At 41.1% G+C, this 22,979-nt stretch overlaps 1 protein-coding gene across 1 annotated transcript in view; it reads right to left on the bottom strand.

Moving 5' to 3' along the window:
* Positions 1-4,020: 4,020 nt before the first annotated feature.
* hecw2b (HECT, C2 and WW domain containing E3 ubiquitin protein ligase 2b) overlaps positions 4,021-22,979 on the bottom strand; it is a 74,456-nt gene continuing 55,497 nt past the window's right edge. Inside the window, exons 21-29 of the mRNA XM_085348430.1 lie at positions 17,348-17,461; positions 17,120-17,272; positions 16,932-17,030; positions 15,742-15,871; positions 13,142-13,288; positions 12,899-13,013; positions 8,593-8,678; positions 8,337-8,449; positions 4,021-5,231 (exon numbers count right to left, since the gene is read on the bottom strand). Coding sequence (XP_085204556.1) covers positions 5,120-5,231; positions 8,337-8,449; positions 8,593-8,678; positions 12,899-13,013; positions 13,142-13,288; positions 15,742-15,871; positions 16,932-17,030; positions 17,120-17,272; positions 17,348-17,461 — 1,069 coding nt within the window. The 3' untranslated portion in view covers positions 4,021-5,119. The remainder of the gene's footprint in view (positions 5,232-8,336; positions 8,450-8,592; positions 8,679-12,898; positions 13,014-13,141; positions 13,289-15,741; positions 15,872-16,931; positions 17,031-17,119; positions 17,273-17,347; positions 17,462-22,979) is intronic.

Genomic DNA, 22,979 nt, shown 5'->3' with positions numbered 1-22,979 from the left:
ATGTAATGTCTGTGTTGTGTGTGTAAGGTCGGGGGGGTCCCATTTCACTGCAGGGCAACCTGCATGTGGCGAATAAAGCTTTGATTGATTGATTGATTGATTGATTGAGTAATAGCAACAGGGATGAGTCAGTGAGTCAGTTGGGTGTCAGTAAAGTGATTCTGGAGTATTGAACGATTCGTTCATTATTCGCACATCACTAAACCGAGCAGATATTTGAAGTTTACACACCCACATTCACAGGCACTGAAAAAATGTTAAAAGTTTCTTTTGTGACCCAGAAAGATTAATAAGAGTTGTTGTGATATTTTGATACCATGGTAGCATTTACAGGATATTGTTTTATAGTGATATTATACAGGAAAACTGTTACTCAATAAGGCCCATTTACTAGTTGTTTTTCTCTTTCTCTGTGACCCAAGAATTAATGTGTAAGAATCACAGGATGGTACCTCAAGGTCGAAAACACCACAGAGATCACTTCCTTACTCCCATCCTCCCTTCCTTATCCTTTAGAAAAGAGCTTGTTAAAGGCCAGGTGGTTTGTTTCAGAATTCACTAATGAAAGAACTCTGTATTCTATGTCTAGGAGTGTATTTTGCTGGGATGATCATAAATTGTAGCTGAACTGATAAACTACACAAAGGATACTTCTTTGCTCAGAAGGCAGGAAGACGTTTCCTTATTTGGTCTGTACCGGTCTGAACTGAGAATCTGCTGACACACGAACCTTTTTTTTCCTCTATATAAACTGTTGTATACTGAATAAACCTTTGAGTTGATTTTGGAAGAGCAACCTGAAGCAGTTTCTGTGTCATTTTGTTCTCCCAAGCTACTCCCGGCGCTGTAACTAACCTGCTGAACGGCATACCTGAGCTTACTTTGAATAATTAATTTTATACAGAACTCTGCTTATCGGTGCTCACGCCTTGGAGGAAACCCGATCCATGGAGAAACCCGGGACGGAGATTTCTTTCAAGAGTAATTTTAAAACTTAGTAGCAGCCGCCATTGCTGGAAACTGGAGTTTGGCTGGGCCGCGCTATGAATTCTGGGATATGGTGGGCCACGAAAGGACACACCCGACCCATCCTTCAAATTCAGGGAAAAGGAGGATGCATTTGTCGGCTGCATTCGGAGGAGTCTATGAATTTGGACAGCCTTCGGCGCGTCACTGTGACGTAATTGGTCTACGAATGCGCCCTCAGCAGTGTTGCCAACTCCTCAGTAAGGAAAATCGCTATTGGTTGTCCTAAAAGTCGCTAGAAGTCGCTAAATGACGTCATCGCCTAATTTGCATAATTGATCATGCTAATCTAATTGTAACCTACGTTGTTGGAGAGAGAAATAACATCGTGGAAGAGACATAAAGTGAGTAAAAAACGTCCTAAATGCATTTAGAATTTATTTAGAACTACAAATTAAATTTCTTTTAGCAATTATTGGGATTTTTTAATGTCACAATTCCAACCCTGCTGCTTTACCCGGGCTTGGACCGGCAAAAGTGACCCGAAATAGGCACTCTGGTGGAGTTACTTTGTGTGTGGGTTCCAAGGCACTTGTAGCTATTCTGGTGGTACAATTTCTTCAGTTCTGACTACTTCTCTCTCTCTCGCGCTCTCTGATACCATCTGAGTATGTCCCCCCCAGTCCAAATGACATTCCAATGTTGTTGATGGGCCCTTCCTGTTCGAGCATTACTGTACACCAGTATACAAAGCAAGGTCCATGGATGAGTGGGTTTGGTGTAGAAGAACTTGATGGTCCTGCACAGAGAGCACAAATGCTGCTGGCAGTCCTTATGTCCAAATATATCCCCTCACTTTCCTCTCTTCTCTTTCTCACACCTTTCTCTATCTCTGATTTAAGTTATCTCTTACTCTTTTCTCTCCTTGGGAAATACAGCAGGTGTACCTTTAGCTAGCACAGTGTGACAATGTGTCTTTGGTGATTTTTGTTCCTGCCATCTGAAGGTACTTATGGATATCTGGACCAAAAAGTCTGTTCCAGATGGTTCTGGCCTACTTTAAAGATATTTGTATTAAAATGTAAAAAAGTAAAAGGTTGACTGAAGTCGCCTCAGTAAATAGTATTCTAAAACTAGAAAACAACAAATCCTCAAAGTTAATGATGTGTAGCACAGATCAACTATTAGTGATTTTCAATTTATTCAAGATTTATTCAAGATTTATTCAAGCCAAAGGCAAAGATTTATATATTTGTCTTGTACTTAAAAAAAAAAAATACAGTTTCACTACCACTCAGAGAATGACTGGGAAGTGTTAGCAGAATATCCAAATATCCTCATTTCAGTCTTCATCTCACTTTTGCCATCATTCAGCTAGTTACATATAAGATAAGATTAGGTCCCAGGTGTACAGTAAAACAGCAATAATCTGCCTATGGATGATTCATAATTAACACATTCACATTTGAAATGTAGAAAATATTAAGGATTATATAATCTATTTTATAATAATAACACAATTATATTATTATATAAAATACTTTTATCATTGTGCATCTTGATGTTTGGTTTAATCTGGTATTATTATGAAATTTAAGCCCCGATTCATCGTCATTAGACACAGAGTCTGTCATTAAAAACCAAACAAAAACTTCAATAGAGATGAAACTTTATTTTAGAAGAGAAGTGCTTACAAATATTCATATATTAAAGTACGGTGGACTGGACAGACTGATTGGCTGTCAGATGTGTGGCTGCCACGTAAGGCTCAAAACTTTGGTACATTCTAGCCAGACAGACAAGTGAGAGAACTGACAGAACTGTTTTCAGTACGAGAAGTATTTGAAGTGAATTTGTACATGAAATTTTACTCAGCTTCCTGCCAAAATGTATCTTTAGTCTCTAAAAATATAAAGAAGGAGAATATGTCTGTGAAGGTTCTCAGTCATCCAGGTCATCGTAGTCAAAGGAGCTTGCAAAGAAAAGCGTCTGGACTGGACACATCCTGGGCCATCTGATCTCAGGAATTCGCATGATAAGGTGGGGCCAGGTTTCACAATGAACACACCCGAAACTCTGGCTGATTGGGACCCACACCCAGTTTCACGCCTTGGCTCAGGCGATTAGAGGATCATCAGGGGGTCCTTTTGTCCCTCTGTGGGGGGAAACTCCCACTGGGTTTATATCTGGGACTCTCCACCATTTGACCTTAGAACTGAAGAAGCTTCTCGGATGAGAGGTGAAACGTCTTCAAGCAACTTAAAGAAGTCCAGACGCTTTTCTTTGCAAGCACCTTTGAATAAAGAAGGAGAACAGTAGGTCCAAGACAAAATCAATTTCAAATATTTAAAGCAGCAGGAGTGGTTCCAATGTTCTAAATAAATAACTGTGCACTAAATAATTTACACTGTTGAATGCCATCTAACACACATAAACCTCTCTGCACAGTAGCAGTCTGTATGTTGTTACTTCAGGCACACATCCAGTGGTGTAAACCCAGTGGGACACTCATTTCAGCAAGAAAAGAAAGTAGATGAAGAATTAAGCATGTTTACACAACACTCATATTACAAGAAAATAAGTCAGAACTAAAGGGACAGTGAAAAGTGATGAGAATATAGACACATTCAAAGTAAGTAAGTAATTGAGAACTTGTGTCAGCATTAATGATAGTGCATCAGAATTACTCAGAAATATTTAGTTTCATTAAGGGCAACTTTTTCATGCACTGCTTTTAGGTTCCTTTTTAGTCTTTAATATTCTGTGCATGAAATAATAATATAAACCAAAGTCCAGGACTAAAGATTTGACTTGTTTTTCTGTGGTAGTGCAGTGCATGCTTAAATTTATACTGCATCCTAAGTGAAGATCTGAATATACAAAAGAGAATAAACTAACTGCAAAGTCCTTCGAACTGGATTTTATGGGTAATGTTCATGCTTCTACCATTACAGAGTTTTTACTGCTGAATGACTGAAGAAGGTCCAGGTGCTTAATTGGCTGACATCTAAGTCTTTCATCAGTGAAAAACATTTGATACATGAGGAAGTGAAAAACACAACAAAGAAGACTTAAGTAACTAGAATCCTATATCAGACAAGGAGATAACATTCCTTTTCCAAAGACTCACTCAATAGTGATAAACATGACACGATCCCGTCTTAATTTTTATGAGATGTGTTTCTGCCATTAAATTCAAATTGACTTTTTTTTCCCCTCAAACTCCTCAAATTTTCTGTCTTAATTTATATTTTACATAGCATCCTAATGTTTTGAAGACTGGGGTTGTAAAAGTAAAATGATAAATTGATGATCATATATTGGTTGTCAATATAGTAACTCAGGTAAGTGGTGACCAAATATGTTTTTGCCAACAGATCCAGATCTGGTAGAGATATCACAATCTACACTGTAAAGCTAGCTAGTTAGTTCAGATCACACATGTCACTCCTGCATCATTAGAAAACGAGTTAAACAACAGGGTAGCTGCAATACCAAAAATGTCTGACTACACTCCAGAATTAGCTGAGGACAAAGTCCACTGAAAAACAAAAAAAATTACCTTAGGTCTACCTCAGCTTTTTAATAAATAAATGCACAACCTACACATAGTGAAGTTACTACATCACAATAACATGCTGTATTACAAGTGCATTGTAGAGACACATAGTCTTGGATGGTCCTTATAGTCCTCCAAGATCCATCCAAACTCAGTTAAAGAAGTAGAATCAGGTCAATATTCGCAGGGAAGGCAGTGGCTGCAGGTTCTTTAATTGGTCTAACCATTTTAACCTCCTTGATTCCCCCCCCCCAAAAAAAAAAAAATTTAAAAAAACTCAGGCGCCCTTGACCTCTGATTGGTCAGATCTTGGCAGTTCCAGTCAGAGTCCTAAAGCGAGCGCAGGTCTTCATTTGTCATGTCACATAGGTGAAAGCAAGTTATTAAGTAGGTGTGAAGTACATGCAGGTGCAACAAAAAAGGTTTACCTTTGTACACAAAACATTTCAAAGGGTCAGATCCTGTAACAAAACATCCTGTTATAAATTTAAATCAGGAGTTGGACTTCAAAATCTGACTTTTAAACGTCACTATCAGCAGCAGTCTTCCAGGGGCAGACGCAGGGTAAACTGGGATATGGGGGAGACGAGAATCTCATTCCAGTCCAAAGGTGCTGGTCTCTTCCACAGCAGTCAGCAGCTTCTCATACAGCACTGAGAAAGATGGGTACGGTGGTAGGTCCAGCCGGTTGAAGCAGGTGTGAGCTCTGGAGAACAGAGCAGAGACAGTGTTGTTCATCAGCAAATGCTTGAACAGAAGCCACAGTGTGTATTCTGGATGTATTAAAGCACAGGCCACTGACAGGATACATAGAGAAGCTCAAATCTAAGAAAAATCAGGTTTTATTATCATAATTACTACAGTGCATGACCGAAATAAGTGCCTGGAAATGCAGAGAACTTTAATATTTAATATCATAGACACAGAAATAACTAGGATTACCCCAGCAAACTAAATGTGGGGCACAAAGTTTGACTGTGTGAGAATATTACCATTTCTTCTTTTTGCATTAACATTTACAGACGTGACAGACAGACAAAAAACATGTCAACGTTAAGAAACTCAACTGAAAAGAGAGAAAAATAAACAAATTAAAAAACATATTGTTGCACCTGTATGTGTAATCATAGCATGTTTCTGTGAAGACTAAGTATCTTTCAAGTTCTTTTCTAGTATAGCACATATATACATAATAATACATTTTTGATTAGAACCAGAAATCCTATCACTATTGTATCATATCAAAATTACCCCTACATGGAGAAAGAAGGAGAGCACCTCTGATTAAAAAAATATTACATTTTGACCACTAATTATCATTTTTATCAGTTAAATGTTTAAAGGAAAATTTCATTCTTTCCATTGCATGTATATGTTATACAGTCTCTATCCTATCTATCCTAACAATCTTCAATAGTCGGACATGTGATATGAAAAATCTTAAAATGCTCTTCCCAATTACTCCTTTGCATGTTTCTGAATTTGAGGTGTAGCAGCATTTCTTATACATATTAAGCCAGTCATTTTTATTTATTTTATATTTGCATCTTTCTCCCTAAATGTACGAGGTAGATAAAAGTAGATCGACGTTTTTTCCTTCTTGCAGAGACTCGAAATAAGTTTCCCCTTTGTGTTGCCTTCATATGAGTTCACAAAAATAGTGATCAGGCCAGATTCTTTACCTTGTGTAATTGTGTCTTTTTTGAAGATGTCTAAAAAACATCCTCTTTTTCTAAATTACATTTATTAGAATGTTTTTGGAAGGAATCCAGGCCTTCTTCAGATGATACATAATGCCATATGAAGTGATTCCATTCTCTACCCATTTTTTTAATCTGCCATCTAATTCTGCTGGAAGCAATTCTGACAATAGTGAAGTCAGGCTGCCTTGTAATAATTTTCTAGGCAATGCAGAGCTATCCCTCTCTCCTCTTTGGTTAACTGCAGAGGTAGGAAGTAATGAAGTACAAATCTTAAGTAGAATTTTCAGATATTTGTACTTTACTTGAGTAGTTTTGTTTTTGCCTACACTGCATGCCAATTGGCTAGAATGTAGGTTTAATTTGCATGTAGGCAATCCTTGATTATTGTCCTTTTGTAAAAAAAATAAATAAATAAATAAAAAAAATACAAAAAATACAAAAATGTGTTTCTGGAAAATTGCCCAATACTTAAAATTACTTGATGTAATTATATCATTGTTTCCTGCAAAAACCTGACTTGTTACCAGTACGTATACACCTTTCTGGATTGAATTGTCATTATTATAATTATTTTTTGCACATATTTTGACCAGCTAATAGTCAATTTCAGGCTTTTATCTTTAATAGTTTTGAGATATTTATATGCAAACAATTTTTTTCAAAGTGCAAACAAAAAGAACAAAACCATAACATTTTTACGCAAATCTGAGATGGTTGGTATTTACTAGAGATGGCACGATACCACTTTTTTATGTCCGATACCGATACCGATATCATAAATTTGGATATCTGCCGATACCGATATGAATCCGATATAGTGTTTTTTAATCAACAAAACTGTTTTTTAAAATATCTTGCTGCATTTTGCAAGTCTGCAAGTTCATACTCAAGTTTAAAACAACAACTACACTAAAGCTATTCTGTTATACCTGTATACAAAAAAAATATTTCATAGTTCAGCAATACTGATCAATCTAATAAACTTAAACCTACACCATCCTCCCTATTCTGGTATTTTAAAGAGTACTTAGCATATATATTAAGCAACCTAACTAAAAGGGTTCCAACTCCCAGCAACAACAAAAATAAATAAATAAAAAATAGGGAACCACCCCTCACGCTCCACCTCATGATGCTTAATCAACGTAATCAACCTTAATTTGATGCAGTGTGAAAAAAAATGCACAGAAATCAATTATTTTTCAAGAAATATTAAATAGATTCAACATCTTTCTTCAACAAAATTGCAGACTGCACAGATGGTACCTTCCCAAAGGAAAAAGTACTATAGCTTACTAGGGTATATATATTAGACTTAATAGTTACTATATACAGTAATTGACTTCTATTCATTTTACATCAAATTAAAACTTTGTGTGTCAGATAATTATTTATTAAAAGCGAGACATTTTAAATGAGAATAAGAAAGAAAAGTATGTCTTTGTGCCCCCTTTTCCCAGTTAATGCCCTATCGGCCCCCCTGGCTAAACTTTGCTAGATCCGCCCCTGCACAGTTACCAGCGTCAGCTACGTAGAAAAAGATCCTGGTGTAGAAAGTAATATTAAATAAATTCTAACAACAGCTGATCAAGCTTAAACGTGCTGCTGTTGTTCAGCCGCTGGTTTCCTCTTTCTGGTGCAAAGTGGGCCAAAAACAAAGACGGACTCGCGACAGAAAAGCCGATCAGCTGATCGTTAAGCAGTTTCATGATTGAAGTAGCAGCCGGAGAGCGAGAGGCAGTCGCTCGTTAAGCTTAACGCAGGAATGCTTTACAAACATTCAGAGATGGACTTACACACTTGCTTTACTTCTCTCGGGGATAACTTTGTCGGAGATGAAATGCCGGGTTGCTAGCGAAGCTCCACATGCTATCCAGACCACAGGTCCCGCATGCCACAGCCGCTCTATCACGTGATGCATACTGCTCCGACGTGCTAACGTTCTGAGGTGAGTTACGGCGTGTTGCAAGTTTTGTGAGGTGCTTTCGTGATATTTAATGGATCGGATTACATTTTTTATTTTTCTCCGATATCCGATCCAGTAATTTAGGTCAGTATCGGACCGATACCGATACGTAATATCGGATCGGTCCATCTCTAGTATTTACCTGGGTAGGGAGGTGACTTTACCCCACTTCTCCACACAGAACCTACGGGGTCCATTGCTGCCTCGCAGAGAAGCAAAACCCTCATATGGAATGCTGGATGTCCCAGTCACAAACTGAGGATATAAGGTGAGAGACAACAAGTAGAAAAAAGACATGCGGATAAGAACACCAAGAAAGAACTGCAGTGTTACATGTTTGTTTGTTGTTATTGTTGTTTTTAATAAAAAGCCTCTTTAACTAAAACAAAAAAGCCTACCTGTAGGAGCCGCAATCTCTGCTCATTATTGAATCTCTCCACCGCTGCCCAGAACCACCGGATCACAATGTGGTTATCATGGTAACCTAAACACAACATTTCATGTTTTGTCAAAATGTCATGGTAATAGGACTATAATGAAAGCCAAAAAACCAAAGCTCAAGTCTGAGTGAATCAAGGGATGAGCTTTTTGAAACCTTATTCTTAGTAAAAGTCGCCGAAGTTGTTAAAGTTTTTTTAAATCCTTTTTTAAGTGATGTATTTATTTTTTCATTTTAAACCACAATGACAAAAAAATCAAAATCAGAAAACCACCACGAAAACAAAACACAGCAAAACAACAAATGTCTTGATGCATGCTGAAGTTGATCCAGTTCATCTGGACGTTTTGACGTTTTTAGTGGGAGAAAAGTTTCATCACTCATCCAAGTGACTTCTTCATTCTCAGCTGAAGGCAGCAGTTGTTGTTGAGATGCAGTTGTTGTCTCTGTGGCTTTCAAATCCCAAAAACTGGTCCACCTGAACGATCCGGTCCCATGGCACAAATAGAATAATATAGTGTACACTGTTCAGTCGAATGATTTATAAATCGGGGAAACCAAACAACCTCTCGACAGCCCAGGACTCTGCAGTCTACAGGCCAGTGGCCACTCTGTTAATGATGAGGATGTAACATCCTGGACAGGGAGAACCGCAGTTTGAGTGGGGAGTCAAGGAGGCCATTTAGATGAAAAAGGAAAGACCATCTCTGAATCGATGAGGGGGCCTAAGGGTACATCTGTCACCATCTTACAAGGCTGTGATTGCAGCCATTCCCCAACTCTCTGTGAATAGTTCTCATGGCGATTGATCAGTGGTCTTTGATCATCAATGGTCATTACAATTTGCAGTCTTTTGAATATGTGGCTTTACAGCTGAAGGCCTCATCCAGAGTTGTGTTTCTTAATGTTTACAGGCCTCCCAAATACTGCGCAGACTCTTTTAATGATCTCAGTGAACTGCTGTCTGTGATTTGTGTTGATTTTGACTGTGTAATTATTGTTGGGGATTTTAACATCCATGTGGACAACCCTCAGGACAAAGGGACTAAAGACCCTGAAAGTAAAATTTCAGCGCACACAAATACATCAACAGCAGTGATCACAAAACGGTGTATAACTGAAGACAGTAGTCAGATCTTTAACCAGGTCTTCCCATTAACACCTGACCTGTCCAGAGGGTCAGTCAATGAGCTCGTCAATAGCTTCAATGCTAACATGTTAAATGTAATGGACACTATTGCTCCCATTAAGGTGAAGGTTATCTCTGGAAGGAAAAAGTCTCCATGGAGAAACTCCACACTGGTGAAAAATGAAAAAAGAGAATGTAGGAAAGCTGAGCGCAGATGGAGAAAAACAAACCTCCAGGTTCATTATGACATCTATAAAGAGAAACTTCACAATTATAATTTACAACTGAGGAATGCAAGGAGGTCCTACTTCTCTGACATCATCACTAAAAACAGCCATAATGCTCGGGTCTTATTTTCTACAGTTGACAGGCTAACAAACCCTCCTGTGCCAGTGGCAGCTGAACTTCATTCGACCATGGCCTGCAATGACTTTGCCAAATTCTTCACAGACAAAATCCAAAAGATTAGACAAGCAATTGGTACATCAACAGCAGATCCAGAATATGTACTGTGTCCACCAAAAAACTGTTTAAACACCATAAAACAGTTTCACCCTATTAACAGCAAAGACCTGGAGGACATCTTAGGTCAGCTGAACTCCTCCTCCTGCTGTTTAGATGTCCTGCCAACAAGTTTTTTCAAAAAGGTCTCAAAGACTTTAGAGTCAGACCTGTTACAGATCGTCAACTTTTCTTTATTATCAGGTGTGTTTCCAGAATCACTAAAAACTGCTGTAATCAAACCTATACTGAAAAAGGACAATCTTGACAAGACACAAATGAACAACTACAGGCCGATCTCAAATCTCCCATTTTTAAGTAAGATCATTGAAAAAGCAGTTTCTCAACAGCTCAGTTACTTCTTAAAACAGAATAATTGCTACGATGCCTTCCAGTCAGGTTTTAGACAGAACCACAGCACTGAAACCGCTCTGACCAAAGTGTTTAATGACATATGTCTGAATACAGACAGTGGAAAAATGTCAGTCCTAGTTTTACTGGATCTCAGTGCAGCATTTGATACAGTTGACCACAACATATTACTCAAACGACTGGAGAACTGGGCAGGTCTTTCAGGAACTGTACTAAACTGGTTCAAAACATACGTAGAAAACAGGAAATACTTTGTATCAATAGGTAACTTCACATCTGGGCAGACAAGTATCACATGTGGAGTTCCCCAAGGTTCCATCTTGGGACCCCTTCTGTTTAACATTTACATGCTCCCACTGGCACAGATTATAAAGAACAACAAAATAAACTACCACAGCTATGCAGATGACACACAAATATATATCACAATGTCACCAGGAGGCCGAGGCCCTGTACAGGCTCTTGGTAAATGCATTGAGGAAATTAATGACTGGTTGTGCCACAATTTTCTCCAGCTAAACAAAAACAAACTGAGGTAATAGTCTTTGGCGCCAAAGAAAAACAATTACAGGTCACCAGAGAACTTCAATCTACACACCTAAAAACCACAAACCAGGCGAGAAATTTGGGTGTAGTGATGGATGCAGACCTAAACTTAGAAAAACACATTAAGACAATAACAAAGTCAGCTTACTATCACCTCAAGAATATATCAAGGATAAAAGATCTGATGTCTCAACAGGACCTGGAAAAACTGACCCAATTTGTCTCAGGGTCACTTTTCTGTTTACACGCAGACAGGCGCTCGTGTGTGTGTGTGCGTGTGTGTGTGTGTGTGTGTGTGTGTGTGTGTGGTGCCACTGGCTGGAGTCGCTATAGCAACCAGGCTCACACTTGCCTGCTTAATGAGCTCTGTCTCTGTGAGCTCATTGTGAAACCTGGCCCCACCTTATCATGTGATTTCCTGAGGTCAGATGGCCCAGGATGTGAGTGGGCGTTAAGGCGTCTGGGAAGGATCTCAAAACTGGATTATAGATGGCAGACAGTTGGTGTGTTAAGCCCCGCCCTCTGTTCAAAGATGGTCGCTCACAGTGGACATAGATGGCTTATTTCACTCCTCTTTCAATGAGCTCACCCGAAACTCTGGCTGATTGGGACCCACACCCAGTTTCACACCTTGGCTCAGGCGATTAGAGGATCATCAGGGGTCCTTTTGTCCCTCTGTGGGGGGAAACTCCCACGGGGTTTAAATGTGGGACTCTCCACCATTTGACCTTAGAACTGAAGAAGCTTCTCGGATGAGAGGTGAAACGTCTTCAAGCAACTCAAAGAAGTCCAGACGCTTTTCTCTCCAAGCTCCTTAGACTAGACCTGGATGACTGAGAACCTTCACAGACACAGTATGTCTGTAGTTAGTGCAGGCCATCTGATCAGAGCATTCTGCTTGGCCCGTTAAATTCAAGCTTATTGTTCATCGGTGGATTTGTCTTCTGCACACAGGTGGTTCAGATCTGGGCAGTTGGAGTCAGATGATGACTTTTAGAATCATCTTTTCTGACTGAATGACTAGAACTTGCAGCATTTACCTGTCTGTAGTGAATCCTCCCACATTTCAGTCATTCAGTGATTAAAAGAATATGAACTTTTAATATTCATTCAGATGTTTTCTGACTCTAAATTTCTTTTGTCATTACTCAGCTTTTTCTAATATAAATTTTAAACATGTTCAGCTACTTTTCAACTTCTTCTGTGTGAACGTCAGCTTTCAACAGTTCTGCACTTTAGTTTTCAGGTGAAGAATTCAGAACAACATTCAGCAACATTCATTTCAGCTCAAAACATTCAGCTATCAGCATTCACGCTGCAGTGTCTTTAGAAAATGCATTTTTCTAGTTACCTTTTGTTTCCAGCTTCTTATTGGTTGTTACATGAATTTAATGCTAGTATTTCTCAAACATAAAACTGCGACTGTAATAAATAACTAATAGCAGGTAATAGATTCTCTTTCCCCTGGGTCACAGGTTGGCAGTTTGCATAACTCTATTAACACACATGCTATATGTATTCATTTATCCTCCCCCAGTTAGATCTGTGATCCACCTGTCTGTCCCCAGCTGATCCTTTTCTCCTGTTCTTTGATGTTGAAGTTTGCTGACACCTGCCTTAGTTAATTGTAAGGACAACACTTTATCTTAAACTTTATCTAAAGGTTTAAACAAATCTATCCTGAAAAACAAACATTCATTCTTAGCTTCCTCCACACCTCCTCTGTACTCAGTGTTGTTCCTCCAGTCTGTTAAGTCAATTTCCGCAGTGCCTGCAATTACCAGCTCCAGTTCCCTAGCATCAAACACAGACACCAACCTGGCATCCACCACCTGCAAAAACATTCAAAATGTAAAACAGTGAGATCTTTTTTACACTGTACATTTAGGGGCACTAGAGATAAACTGGGTGATGCATAACATGTGAAATATATATAAAACTCTGTCACACTAAGCCATACCTCATAGAAGCCTCTGACCAAGCTTTCAGTCTGGTGCACCACTCCTCTCTCTATCCTCCACTTTACCATGCGCTCAATGTATTCCTTCTTGTTCTTCTCTGAGACAGGAATGTTGGCTCCACCGGGCTTCAGCTCCCTTTCTGTTATCTATGGCAAAACACAATTATTTGGTGGATATCAGGGATTGTTTCCTTTCTAAATCATGAACGGTTAACGAGATTCAAGCTAGAGTGTCTTTCCTCCTCCTCTGCACCACTGTTCAAACTGCAGGAGAATCACTTTTCGTTCTCAAATCCAATTTCAAGATTTTCTACCCTGTTATTTGCAACAGCGTATATTGGCAGTACATTCTGTATCTTCACATATATCCAACAACATTTTTCTAAGTGTTTCGATGATGAAAGTAAATCTAGTATCTTTATTTTTCAATTATCTTACATTGGCTCTTTCTTACTTGGCTCTCGGTGAAGGCGGTCGCACTTTTCTCCTCTCCTCCTTCCCCTTATCTTCCCTGCTTAGCCTCTTGTGTCCTGTCTTGTCTCGCGTGCACTACTTTTCCCTTGAACAGTCTCTCACTGTCGTTCTCTAAAACCTAACAGAGAATTATGGATTTGATCAACTGGTCTCTGAACGCTATTGACACCCTCTTCTCAACGAGAAGTCTGGGCTCGGGAGAGCCCGAGTGCCCTGGAGGGACTTTCCCTGCCGGATACACGATGGATGGGTGGCAAACCTGGAGGATCTTGTGCCTGGCGGGACTGTCTATCGAGGACGCTGAGGATATTTACCTATTCGGAACCATGATAACAGGGTTCTTGCTGATCGGAGCTGGCTTGGCCCTGACTTATCGGAGAAATAAGAGAGCGGAACCAGCTGTTCAAACCCCCCCTAAGCTGACCGCTGGAATTGAAGCGATGGGACGAGGCGCGGCCTCCCACACCGAACGCAGCATGGTTAACACCTTGGAGACGCTTACAGCTGCCGTGAAGACTCAAAATAACACCATTGAGCGTATGATGGGATACATCAGAGAGAGGCCTGCTCACAATAACACCCTTGAGCGAAAGTTGGATAACATCGCAGAACGGCTCACTGCAGCTGTGGGGTCTCAGAACCAAAAGAATGACAACACCACGGAACAGAAGCTTGATACCATCATGGGGAGGCTCGCAGCGCTCCAACGGGAAATCGAGGCCCCAGTGTCAGAGTGCTAAATTCGCTGCTCGCATAAAGGAGAAATCAACAATATTCTACATTTGGACACCACGGCGCCAGCTGCTAGGCCCAAGGCTGGAGCCCACCAAAACAACTCCCTGATAACGACTGTGTGATGACTATTCTTCCCGTCCCATGAAGGACACCTGGATCGGCTGGAGGACTGTTTACTTAGCCTGATACAGCGAAGGACACTGTCTCAGCTGAACTATGGACACGCACACACATACACTCACACTGATAAGCACGCACTCATCCCCCTCCCTTCCAAACGCCTTCGATGCTTGTTCCTGCGGGGGAAGGCAGCGGGTCTGCGCGCCGCGCTGAAATGGTAGCATGGTGCAGGACGACTGCTGTGTTCCTTCGAATCACCCCCCACCCCCCTATCCATCCCCTGTGGCTTGTCATGTGCTCTGATGTTGTGATGTGGACATTAATGTGCTCTCTGTGCAGAGGAGTTTTTTTTTGTTTCCTGTTCTCATGCTGTCCTCCCATAGGTTGCCCAGCGTGTGAAGAGGTCTCTTTTTTTCCTCTTGTACTTTTCCCAATGTTGTGTAATTTTTTCAGTGTTATTCTCCCAACGCTGCCGATCTCCGACTGTATTCCCTTGTGTTGTCTTGTTGTTGTGTGTGTAAGTCGGGGGGGGTCCTATTCCTCTGTGGGGCAACCTGCATATGGCCAATAAAGCATTCATTCATTCATTCATTCATTCATTATATTCACTTACAGACGTGAACAGCATGCTACCTGACTGGACAGTGCTGTGCAACACCCACATTACCAAACTTGGTGTTGGTGACAGCATGTGATGTTGTCTGGTGTTGCAGATTGCCCACCCTTGGTTGGTCAAGTTTGTTTATTTGTTGGTCAGAATTGTTTAGGCCCCATGAAGACCTCTAGTGAATAAAGTTAACAAAAACTCAAAGTAAATGAAACGACTGTAAAATAATGAAAAAGGATTGATAAAACTGGCAAATCACTCGGTAACCTTCATCCACTGGAGAGACGGGTGAGACTCCTTACACTGCCAAGGCATCTGGGATGTTGGCTTGGTGTGAGGCCAGGATTGTACCCAAGTTGTGTATTTTAATTTGGTAATTGGACTGGTGCTTTTCTACTCTACCTGAGCACTCAAAGCCCTCAATACAATTTGCCTCAGTCACCAACTCACACAAGCACTCTGCTTTCTCTAAGTCACGTTGAACTATCTAACATTCACACATAAGTATCGTATTTGGCATGTCGACCGAAGCAGCCAGGGAACCACCAACCATCCGATTAATAGATGGCCTGCTCTACGTCCTGAGCAACAGCCACCCCCATTTGTTGAAAGTATAGTTGGTGTACACACACACACAAGCACGCACACACCTATATACACTGACCTGTCCAAAAACTTCTTCATTGACAGTGAAGGAGAGGTCCAGCATATCGTCTATGTCGTTGTCCTTCATCCACTGAAGAGACTGGTGAAACTCTTCATCCAAATACTCCAGATCACTCAGGTCACAGGGACTACAAGTTGGGAAAGGCAGATAATGTGTGTCTGCTGTCTTAGACCCACATACAGATTAACTTATCCTCACACTGGCTCTTGTTCACAGTTAAAATCTGTTTAAAAATGTACATATATATATTTCAGCAAACTGTGTATACATTAGTCACTTTGTTAAGTACGTATTTCTAGTACTGAGGTGGACCCCTGTTGCATTCAGAACTGCCATAATTCTTGATGCCAGACATTCAACAAGATGCTAGAAACATTCCTCACAGATTTTGACAGGAGTGGCACCTGGTGTAGTGCATCTGCACCAAGCTCCTCTGCCTGCTTTGGTTGGTTGGTTATTTTCACATTACTATCAGCTTGAAGTGCTCTGGCCATTGTCCTTTGACCTCTGGCATCAACACATGTTCAGAGAACAGCCACTCACAGGATATTCTATATTTGTCATACTATTCTCTGTAAATCCTAGATTCCCAGCTTTTGAAATAGCAGACCAGCCGGTGTGACACTAAAAACAATGACACTTCAAAGTAACTTAATCACCTCTCTTGTCCATTCTGATGGTTGTTGCGACCATGTCTACAAGCATTAAGTTGCTGTCATATTATTGGCTCAATAGGTGCGCTGGACAGCTGTCAGAAGACTGCTGTGGCTGGTGTGGTTTGGGGTTCAGCTGCAGGGGAAGGGGACAGCGTCAGGGCAGAAACAGCTGATTCTGATTGGACTGATTGTTTTTTCCTCTCCTTATTTTAGTATCTGCTGGGGCCTGGAGAGTAGGGATCGGCCCAAGGCTGAAGAAATGCCAAGAGGGCTGGAGATGGGCTGGGTTGGCGTGTGCTGTAAACACACACTGACCCAGAACACACTTCTATAGCAGCTATAGTTATAGCTGCAGTATGTTGGCCCACAAAATATTAAACCCTGGATTAAGAATGTGATATCACTCAAGACGAGCGAAAACATAGAATATATGTGTTAACGAGCAGCTGCTCAGGCGTACCTAACAAAATGGCAGGTGGGCGTATACATACAGACATTTCATGTGCATTTGAGTATTGTGTGTCAACATACATCCGAAGTAGGCCTTTATAAAAGGGTCTGGTGAAGAAGGCATCCAACAGGTACTGATGGATCAGAGCCATTCCCAAAATGCGACCACTGAATCGGAACCTGAGGCACACACAAACACAAAAGTTAAATACTGTGTGTGTGTGTGTGTGTGTGTGTGTGTTTGGGCGGGGTTTCAAATTGACTTTTACCACTCATGGTGATTGTCAACGAAGGCAGACATGGGACTGATCTGAACGGTGTAGGTGTCATTGGCAGAGTACTCAAACAGACCATAATAAGGGTTAAACAGTTCTCTGGAAACCAAGAAGAAAAATTCTCTCGAGGGCCCGCTGTAGTCCAACCTGAAACACACACATTTAGACTTTAGATTTCCTTTCTTTCTTTTCTTCCCTTCCTTGCCCCTCCCAGACACTCACCCCTCCTCCCCGACAAAGCTAACATAGAGCTTGCTCCGCTGTAGGTCTTTCCGGGAGTAACACATGATTTGGTTGAAGGCATCTTCCAGGAGTTGGTCGCGACGGATGATCAGTCTAAGACAGACAGACAAGAGTGAAGACAGACAACTCCCAGCAGACAAAGAGTGCTGTATTTATCGGAACATAAGGCGCATTAAGCGAAACAAAACAGGCAGATAAGTCAAACTTTACTCAGTTCATTTTTTTTGCTTGCTTCATTTTCGTACCATTGACTCATTAATGTCATATTCTCTCCAGCTGCTCTATTCCCCTGTTGTTGCAGTATATTAATGACTAACCTCGTATTGTGGATGGATTATCTCAGTTGTTCTCCTGACTGAAGTTTGGTCCGTTTACAGCATCCTGCCATGTGATTACATTTGTCCCTAACCATCAGGAACCCTCACGTTAACTTTCATCGAGTGGAAAAAGGTTAGTGTTCTTCCTCTAACTTCACTGTGTTTATGTTATAATAATGATAATAATAATGATACATTTTATTTGAGGGCGCCTTTCTAAAACCCAAGGTCACCTTACAAGAGAAAAAGACATCAAATAAAATAGTAGATTAAAATAGATTCTAATAAATTAAAATACAGAAAACCACAAACAACAAATTAAAAACAAACAAACAAACAAAAAACAAAAAAACATGATTTGACAGCAAGTAAAATCTGTATTAAAGCGAGTAAGCCAGTTCAAACAAGTAGGTTTTGAGTTGTGATTTAAATAAGGGAAGGGGATCCATATTTCTTAAGGCTGAAGGAAGTGAGTTCCAGAGCCGAGGAGCAGGGCGACTGAAAGCTCTGAGCCCCACAGTGGTGAGGCGAGCAGAAGGAACAACAAGATGAGTGGCAGATGAAGATCTGAGAGAGCGGGAAACTGTGGTGATATGAAGCAGATCACAGAGATGACGAGGGGCAAGGTTATGAATACACTTAAACGTGAGAGCTAAGATTTTTATCCTGGCTTCTATGGGCAACCAGTGAAGCTGTTGAAGAATTGGGGTCATCTAGTCTCTTAAGGGAGTGCGAGTTATGACCCAGGCAGCAGAATTCTGAAGAAGTTGAAGTTTATGGAGGGACTTATTGGGGAGACCAAATAGGAGGGAGTTGCAATAATCCAGTAGTTCCCAAACTACCGTACGCGTACCCTCGGGGGTACGCAAGTGGCTGTAGGGGGTACGCGTGGGTTGGGGTTGGAGTGGGGATCAAAAGTTTTAAAAGCCGAAATTTGCGCTAATGCAGTTTTTTTTGCCTGTCAAATACATGACTATATACCACCCTCTGGTGTTCAGCAAAAAAATAGCTCTGACAAAATACATGGGCGTGATTTGCCCAAATGACTGACACCTAACAGTTGAAGTTGCCTCCAAGCATTCAGTGCAGCGCGAAAATGGACAAGTGGTTAACAAGAAAAAAAGGCCCTACCACAGAGACACCGGCCACAACAACCAATAAGCTCATATCTGAAGATGCATTTTCCAGTGACCGCACAGGTGATTGTTCAACAACAATGTGTTCGTCAGATTTGGATGCTAGCAGTGCTAGCAGGGATGTATCTGTGGTTACTAGGGCTGGGTATCGTCACTGATTTCTAGAATCGATTCAATTCCGATTCACAAGGTCCCGAATCGATTCGATCCACGATTCGATTTAATTCGATTCGATTCGATTTAAATCTGGGAAATTTTGACAGTCAGAGATATAATTCAGATCAGGACATTTACATATTTTTGTATCTATAAAAAGGAAGCTGACACTCTCAAGACTTTATCCAAGGTGTGAGCATCACAGCAGATGCCTTTGTGTCAAAGTAGCTGAAGATAAAACACAGAAAAACATGTAGGTGATTTTCCTGGCCTGGGATTTTATAAAAATATTCTGCAGTACATCAAAAACGAAAGAAAACCATTAATTAATCAACATTACCTCTGACGTTACAGCGGTTTTATTAGAGACATGGCTAAGCATTTTGCATTTTGAATAATTTTAAAAAGTTTCAATTTGTTCAGTATTGAACAGCAGAAATGAGGTTTTCTTTTCGGAAGAATGTAAAAGGGGAAAAAACAGCGGCCGACAGCGCTGTAAGCAACAGTAGACTTGTGTAACAAGCAAGCGAATAATGAAGAAAGCGAAACTGTTCGAGAGAGGGGGGAGAGAGGGGGAGGGAGAGAGGGAGAGAGAGAGAGCTGCGCATCGCAATGGAAGCAAAACAGTAAAAGAGTGAATTCATGATGATGTTTATGTGAAGCGTTTGGATCTTCTTTTGCTGCTGATTCGGTCAATATTGTTTGGAGAGAGATCAAACTAACAGCTTTAGAATCAGCGCATAAAGGGCGTGAACACAAAGCGCGGACCCGGATCAGCGAGCTGTCGGCTTTCAGCCCCGACTGTGAGAAAGGCGACATCTAACTGATTCTGATCCGCGGGTCGCGCTGTGTGTTTAAGTCTATGTGCAGAATCCCTGTACCTGCTCTCATTTACTGTTTGGTGGTTCTTGAAATTTTGTGAGATGTCACCAGAGATTCTGGCATTTCGGACAAAATAAATTTATATTAAAAAATCGATTCAGGATTTTAATGAATCGATTTTACGTTATCCAAGCCAGAATCGATTTTAATCGATGAATCGATTATAAAAACCCACCCCTAGTGGTTACTAGCCAAGTGGCTAGCATAGCTGGAGCCAGCCATGTGGAAAGTGATGAAGTGTCTGATGCGGAGCGTCAAAGTGGGAGAAAGCATGACAGCACGGACTGTAACACAACCTCATCAAAGAAGCGCAAATATGATGACAATTATATTTCGCTGGGGTTTACGTGTATAAATATTGGTGGATTTCCCCGGCCACAGTGTGTTATTTGTGCAAAAGTATTGTCTCAGAACTCAATGAAACCTTCACTTTTGCGCAGACATTTAGAGACAAATCATCCCCATTTGAAAAATAAACCAAGGGAATATTTTGAGCGACAGCTAAAATCACTTTCAACAAGTAAAACCTGCATTCAGGTGCCAGATCTTATGAATAAAAACAGACTACAAGCATCTTACATGGTCAGTTACAGAGTGGCTAAAAACAACAAACCCCACACTATTGTGGAGGACCTCATTCTCCCTGCTGCTTTAGATATGGTAGGGACAATGTTGGGGGAAAAGGCAAAAAAGACGATACAGTCCATTCCATCATCAAACAATACTGTCTTACGGCGCATCAATGCAATGTCAGAAAATGTTTTACAGCAGCTACTTCTGCGCATACGCCACAGTGAATGTTATGCAATACAGCTGGACGAGTCCACGGATGTGGCTGGCCTGGCGCATCTTCTCGTATATGTGCGCTACATTCATGAAGGAACCATCAAGGAGGACATGCTGTTCTGTAAACCGCTGGAACAAAGGACAACTGCCGCAGATATTTTTCAAAAGCTGGACACATTCATGAACACACATGGACTCGTGTGGGACAGATGTGTTGGCATCTGTACTGATGGCGCACGGGCCATGACTGGGAGACACGGAGGTGTGGTTTCGCGTGTGCAAGCAGTCGCGCCAGATGCCTCCTGGGTACACTGCAGCATCCACCGAGAGGCTCTTGCTGCAAAGGGAATACCTGTCCGTTTGAAACATGTTTTGGACACGAGTGTAAAAATGGTTAACTTTGTGAAAGCCAGGCCGCTGAACTCCCGCTTATTTGCTGCGTTGTGCAATGAGATGGGCAGCGAGCATGAGACATTGTTACTCCACACAGAGGTTCGCTGGCTATCCAGAGGGAAAGTGCTGACCCGTTTCTTTGAGTTGAGGGATGAACTTAAAGTTTTCTTCAGTAACCATCCCTTTGAGCTGTCTGAACATTTGCATGATGAAGAGTACCTTACCTGCCTGGCTTATCTGTGTGATATATTTTCTCGTCTGAACGAGCTCAATCTCGGATTACAAGGCGTTTCTGCAACTATATTCAATGTTCAAGATAAAGTTGAGGCCATGATAAAGAAGTTAAACCTTTGGAAGAACTGCTTGGATACAAACAACACTGAAGTCTTTCCTGTGCTGCATGATTTTCTGTGCTCTAATGATCTCACACTATCTAAAAGTGTAAAGCGCGAATGTAACGTGCACCTTGAGGAGCTGGCGGTGCAGTTACGCCGATACTTCCCAGAGACGGACGGCTCAAATGATTGGATACGTCACCTGTTCACCGCCGTGCCTACTTCGTTATCACCGTCTGACCAGGAGAGCCTAATTGAAATCGCCACAGATGGATCTCTAAAAGTTGAACACGCTCAAAAGAACCTGGCGGATTTCTGGATAGGGCTGCGCACTGAACAGCCCGCGCTGGCTAAGCGCGCTGTCAAGACTCTGATGCCTTTCGCCACCACATACTTATGCGAAAAGGGATTTTCTGCTTTAACAAACATGAAAACAAAATACAGAGCAAGACTTTGTGTGGAAAACGATTTAAGACTCAGCCTTTCCCAAATTGAGCCAAACATTGAAGAGCTGTGTGCCTCTGCTCAAGCACATCCATCACATTAAATAAAGTTCTGTTTAATGAAAGTTCATGGCCTTTATGCTCTCGACAAAAAAGTGAATTCTAATAAATCCTTTGATACACTGCTAGTATTAAGTAGTAAAGTTTGTTATTAAAACTCTGTCATTACTAAAAAATATTGATAAATTCATTTGGTGGTGAGAAATAATCGACTGTGCAGTATTTATCTTTATGCATGCGATATTGCAATGTATTTATAGACACTAATTAAGAGTCGTTCGTAGTAGGGGGTATGCGGCTGAGGGTGACATGTCTCAAGGGGTACGTGGCTGGAAAAAGTTTGGGAAGCACTGCAATAATCGATTCGGGAAGTAATAAGACTGTGGACGAGGACGGCAGCAGCATGGAGAGTAAGGAAGGGACGGAGTCGGCTAATGTTACGTAAGTGGAAGTAAGCAGACCGGGTTATGTAATTCATGTGAGACTGGAATGAGAGAGTATTATCAAGTATGACACCCAAACTCTTAACCTGAGGGGAGGGGAGGGTGGGAGAACTTTCAATGTTAATGGAACAACTGTGGTTAAGGTAGAGGCCGTGCCAACAAGTAAAACTTCTGTTTTATTACTGTTAAGGTTGAGAAAATCGGAGGAGAACCAGGATCTAATCTCCATAAGACAGTTTGAGAGGGAGGTAGGTGGGAGGGATGAATTGGGTTTGGAGGAAATGTAGAGCTGGGTGTCATCAGAATAGCAATGAAAATTGGTATTATATTTTCAGAACATATGACCAAGAGGGAGCATGTAGATAATGAATAAAAGAGGCCCTAATACTGAACCCTGGGGCACACCAGCAGAAACAGGATAGAGACTTGAAGAATGGGATTTAACTCATTCACTGCCATTGACGTCTATAGCCGTCAATTGCAGTGAATGAGTCAATGGGTTTAACTCATTCACTGCCAATGGCTGGCAGTGAATGAGTTAAATTGGATAAACGGAGTGCGGTCTGAGAGATAGGAGGTGAACCAGGCAAGGGGGGTGTGACTAATGCCAGTGGATGCTAATCTGCTCAGGAGGATATTATGACAAATTGTGTCAAACGC

This window comes from Diplotaxodon limnothrissa, linkage group LG23 (assembly GCF_057381915.1).
Source record: "Diplotaxodon limnothrissa isolate DT_005_m linkage group LG23, D_limnothrissa_male_GT1.1, whole genome shotgun sequence".
NCBI classification, from domain to species: Eukaryota; Metazoa; Chordata; class Actinopteri; order Cichliformes; family Cichlidae; genus Diplotaxodon; species Diplotaxodon limnothrissa.
The sequence above is the reverse complement of the archived record's forward strand: the minus strand, read 5'-3'. Positions and strand labels throughout refer to the sequence as shown.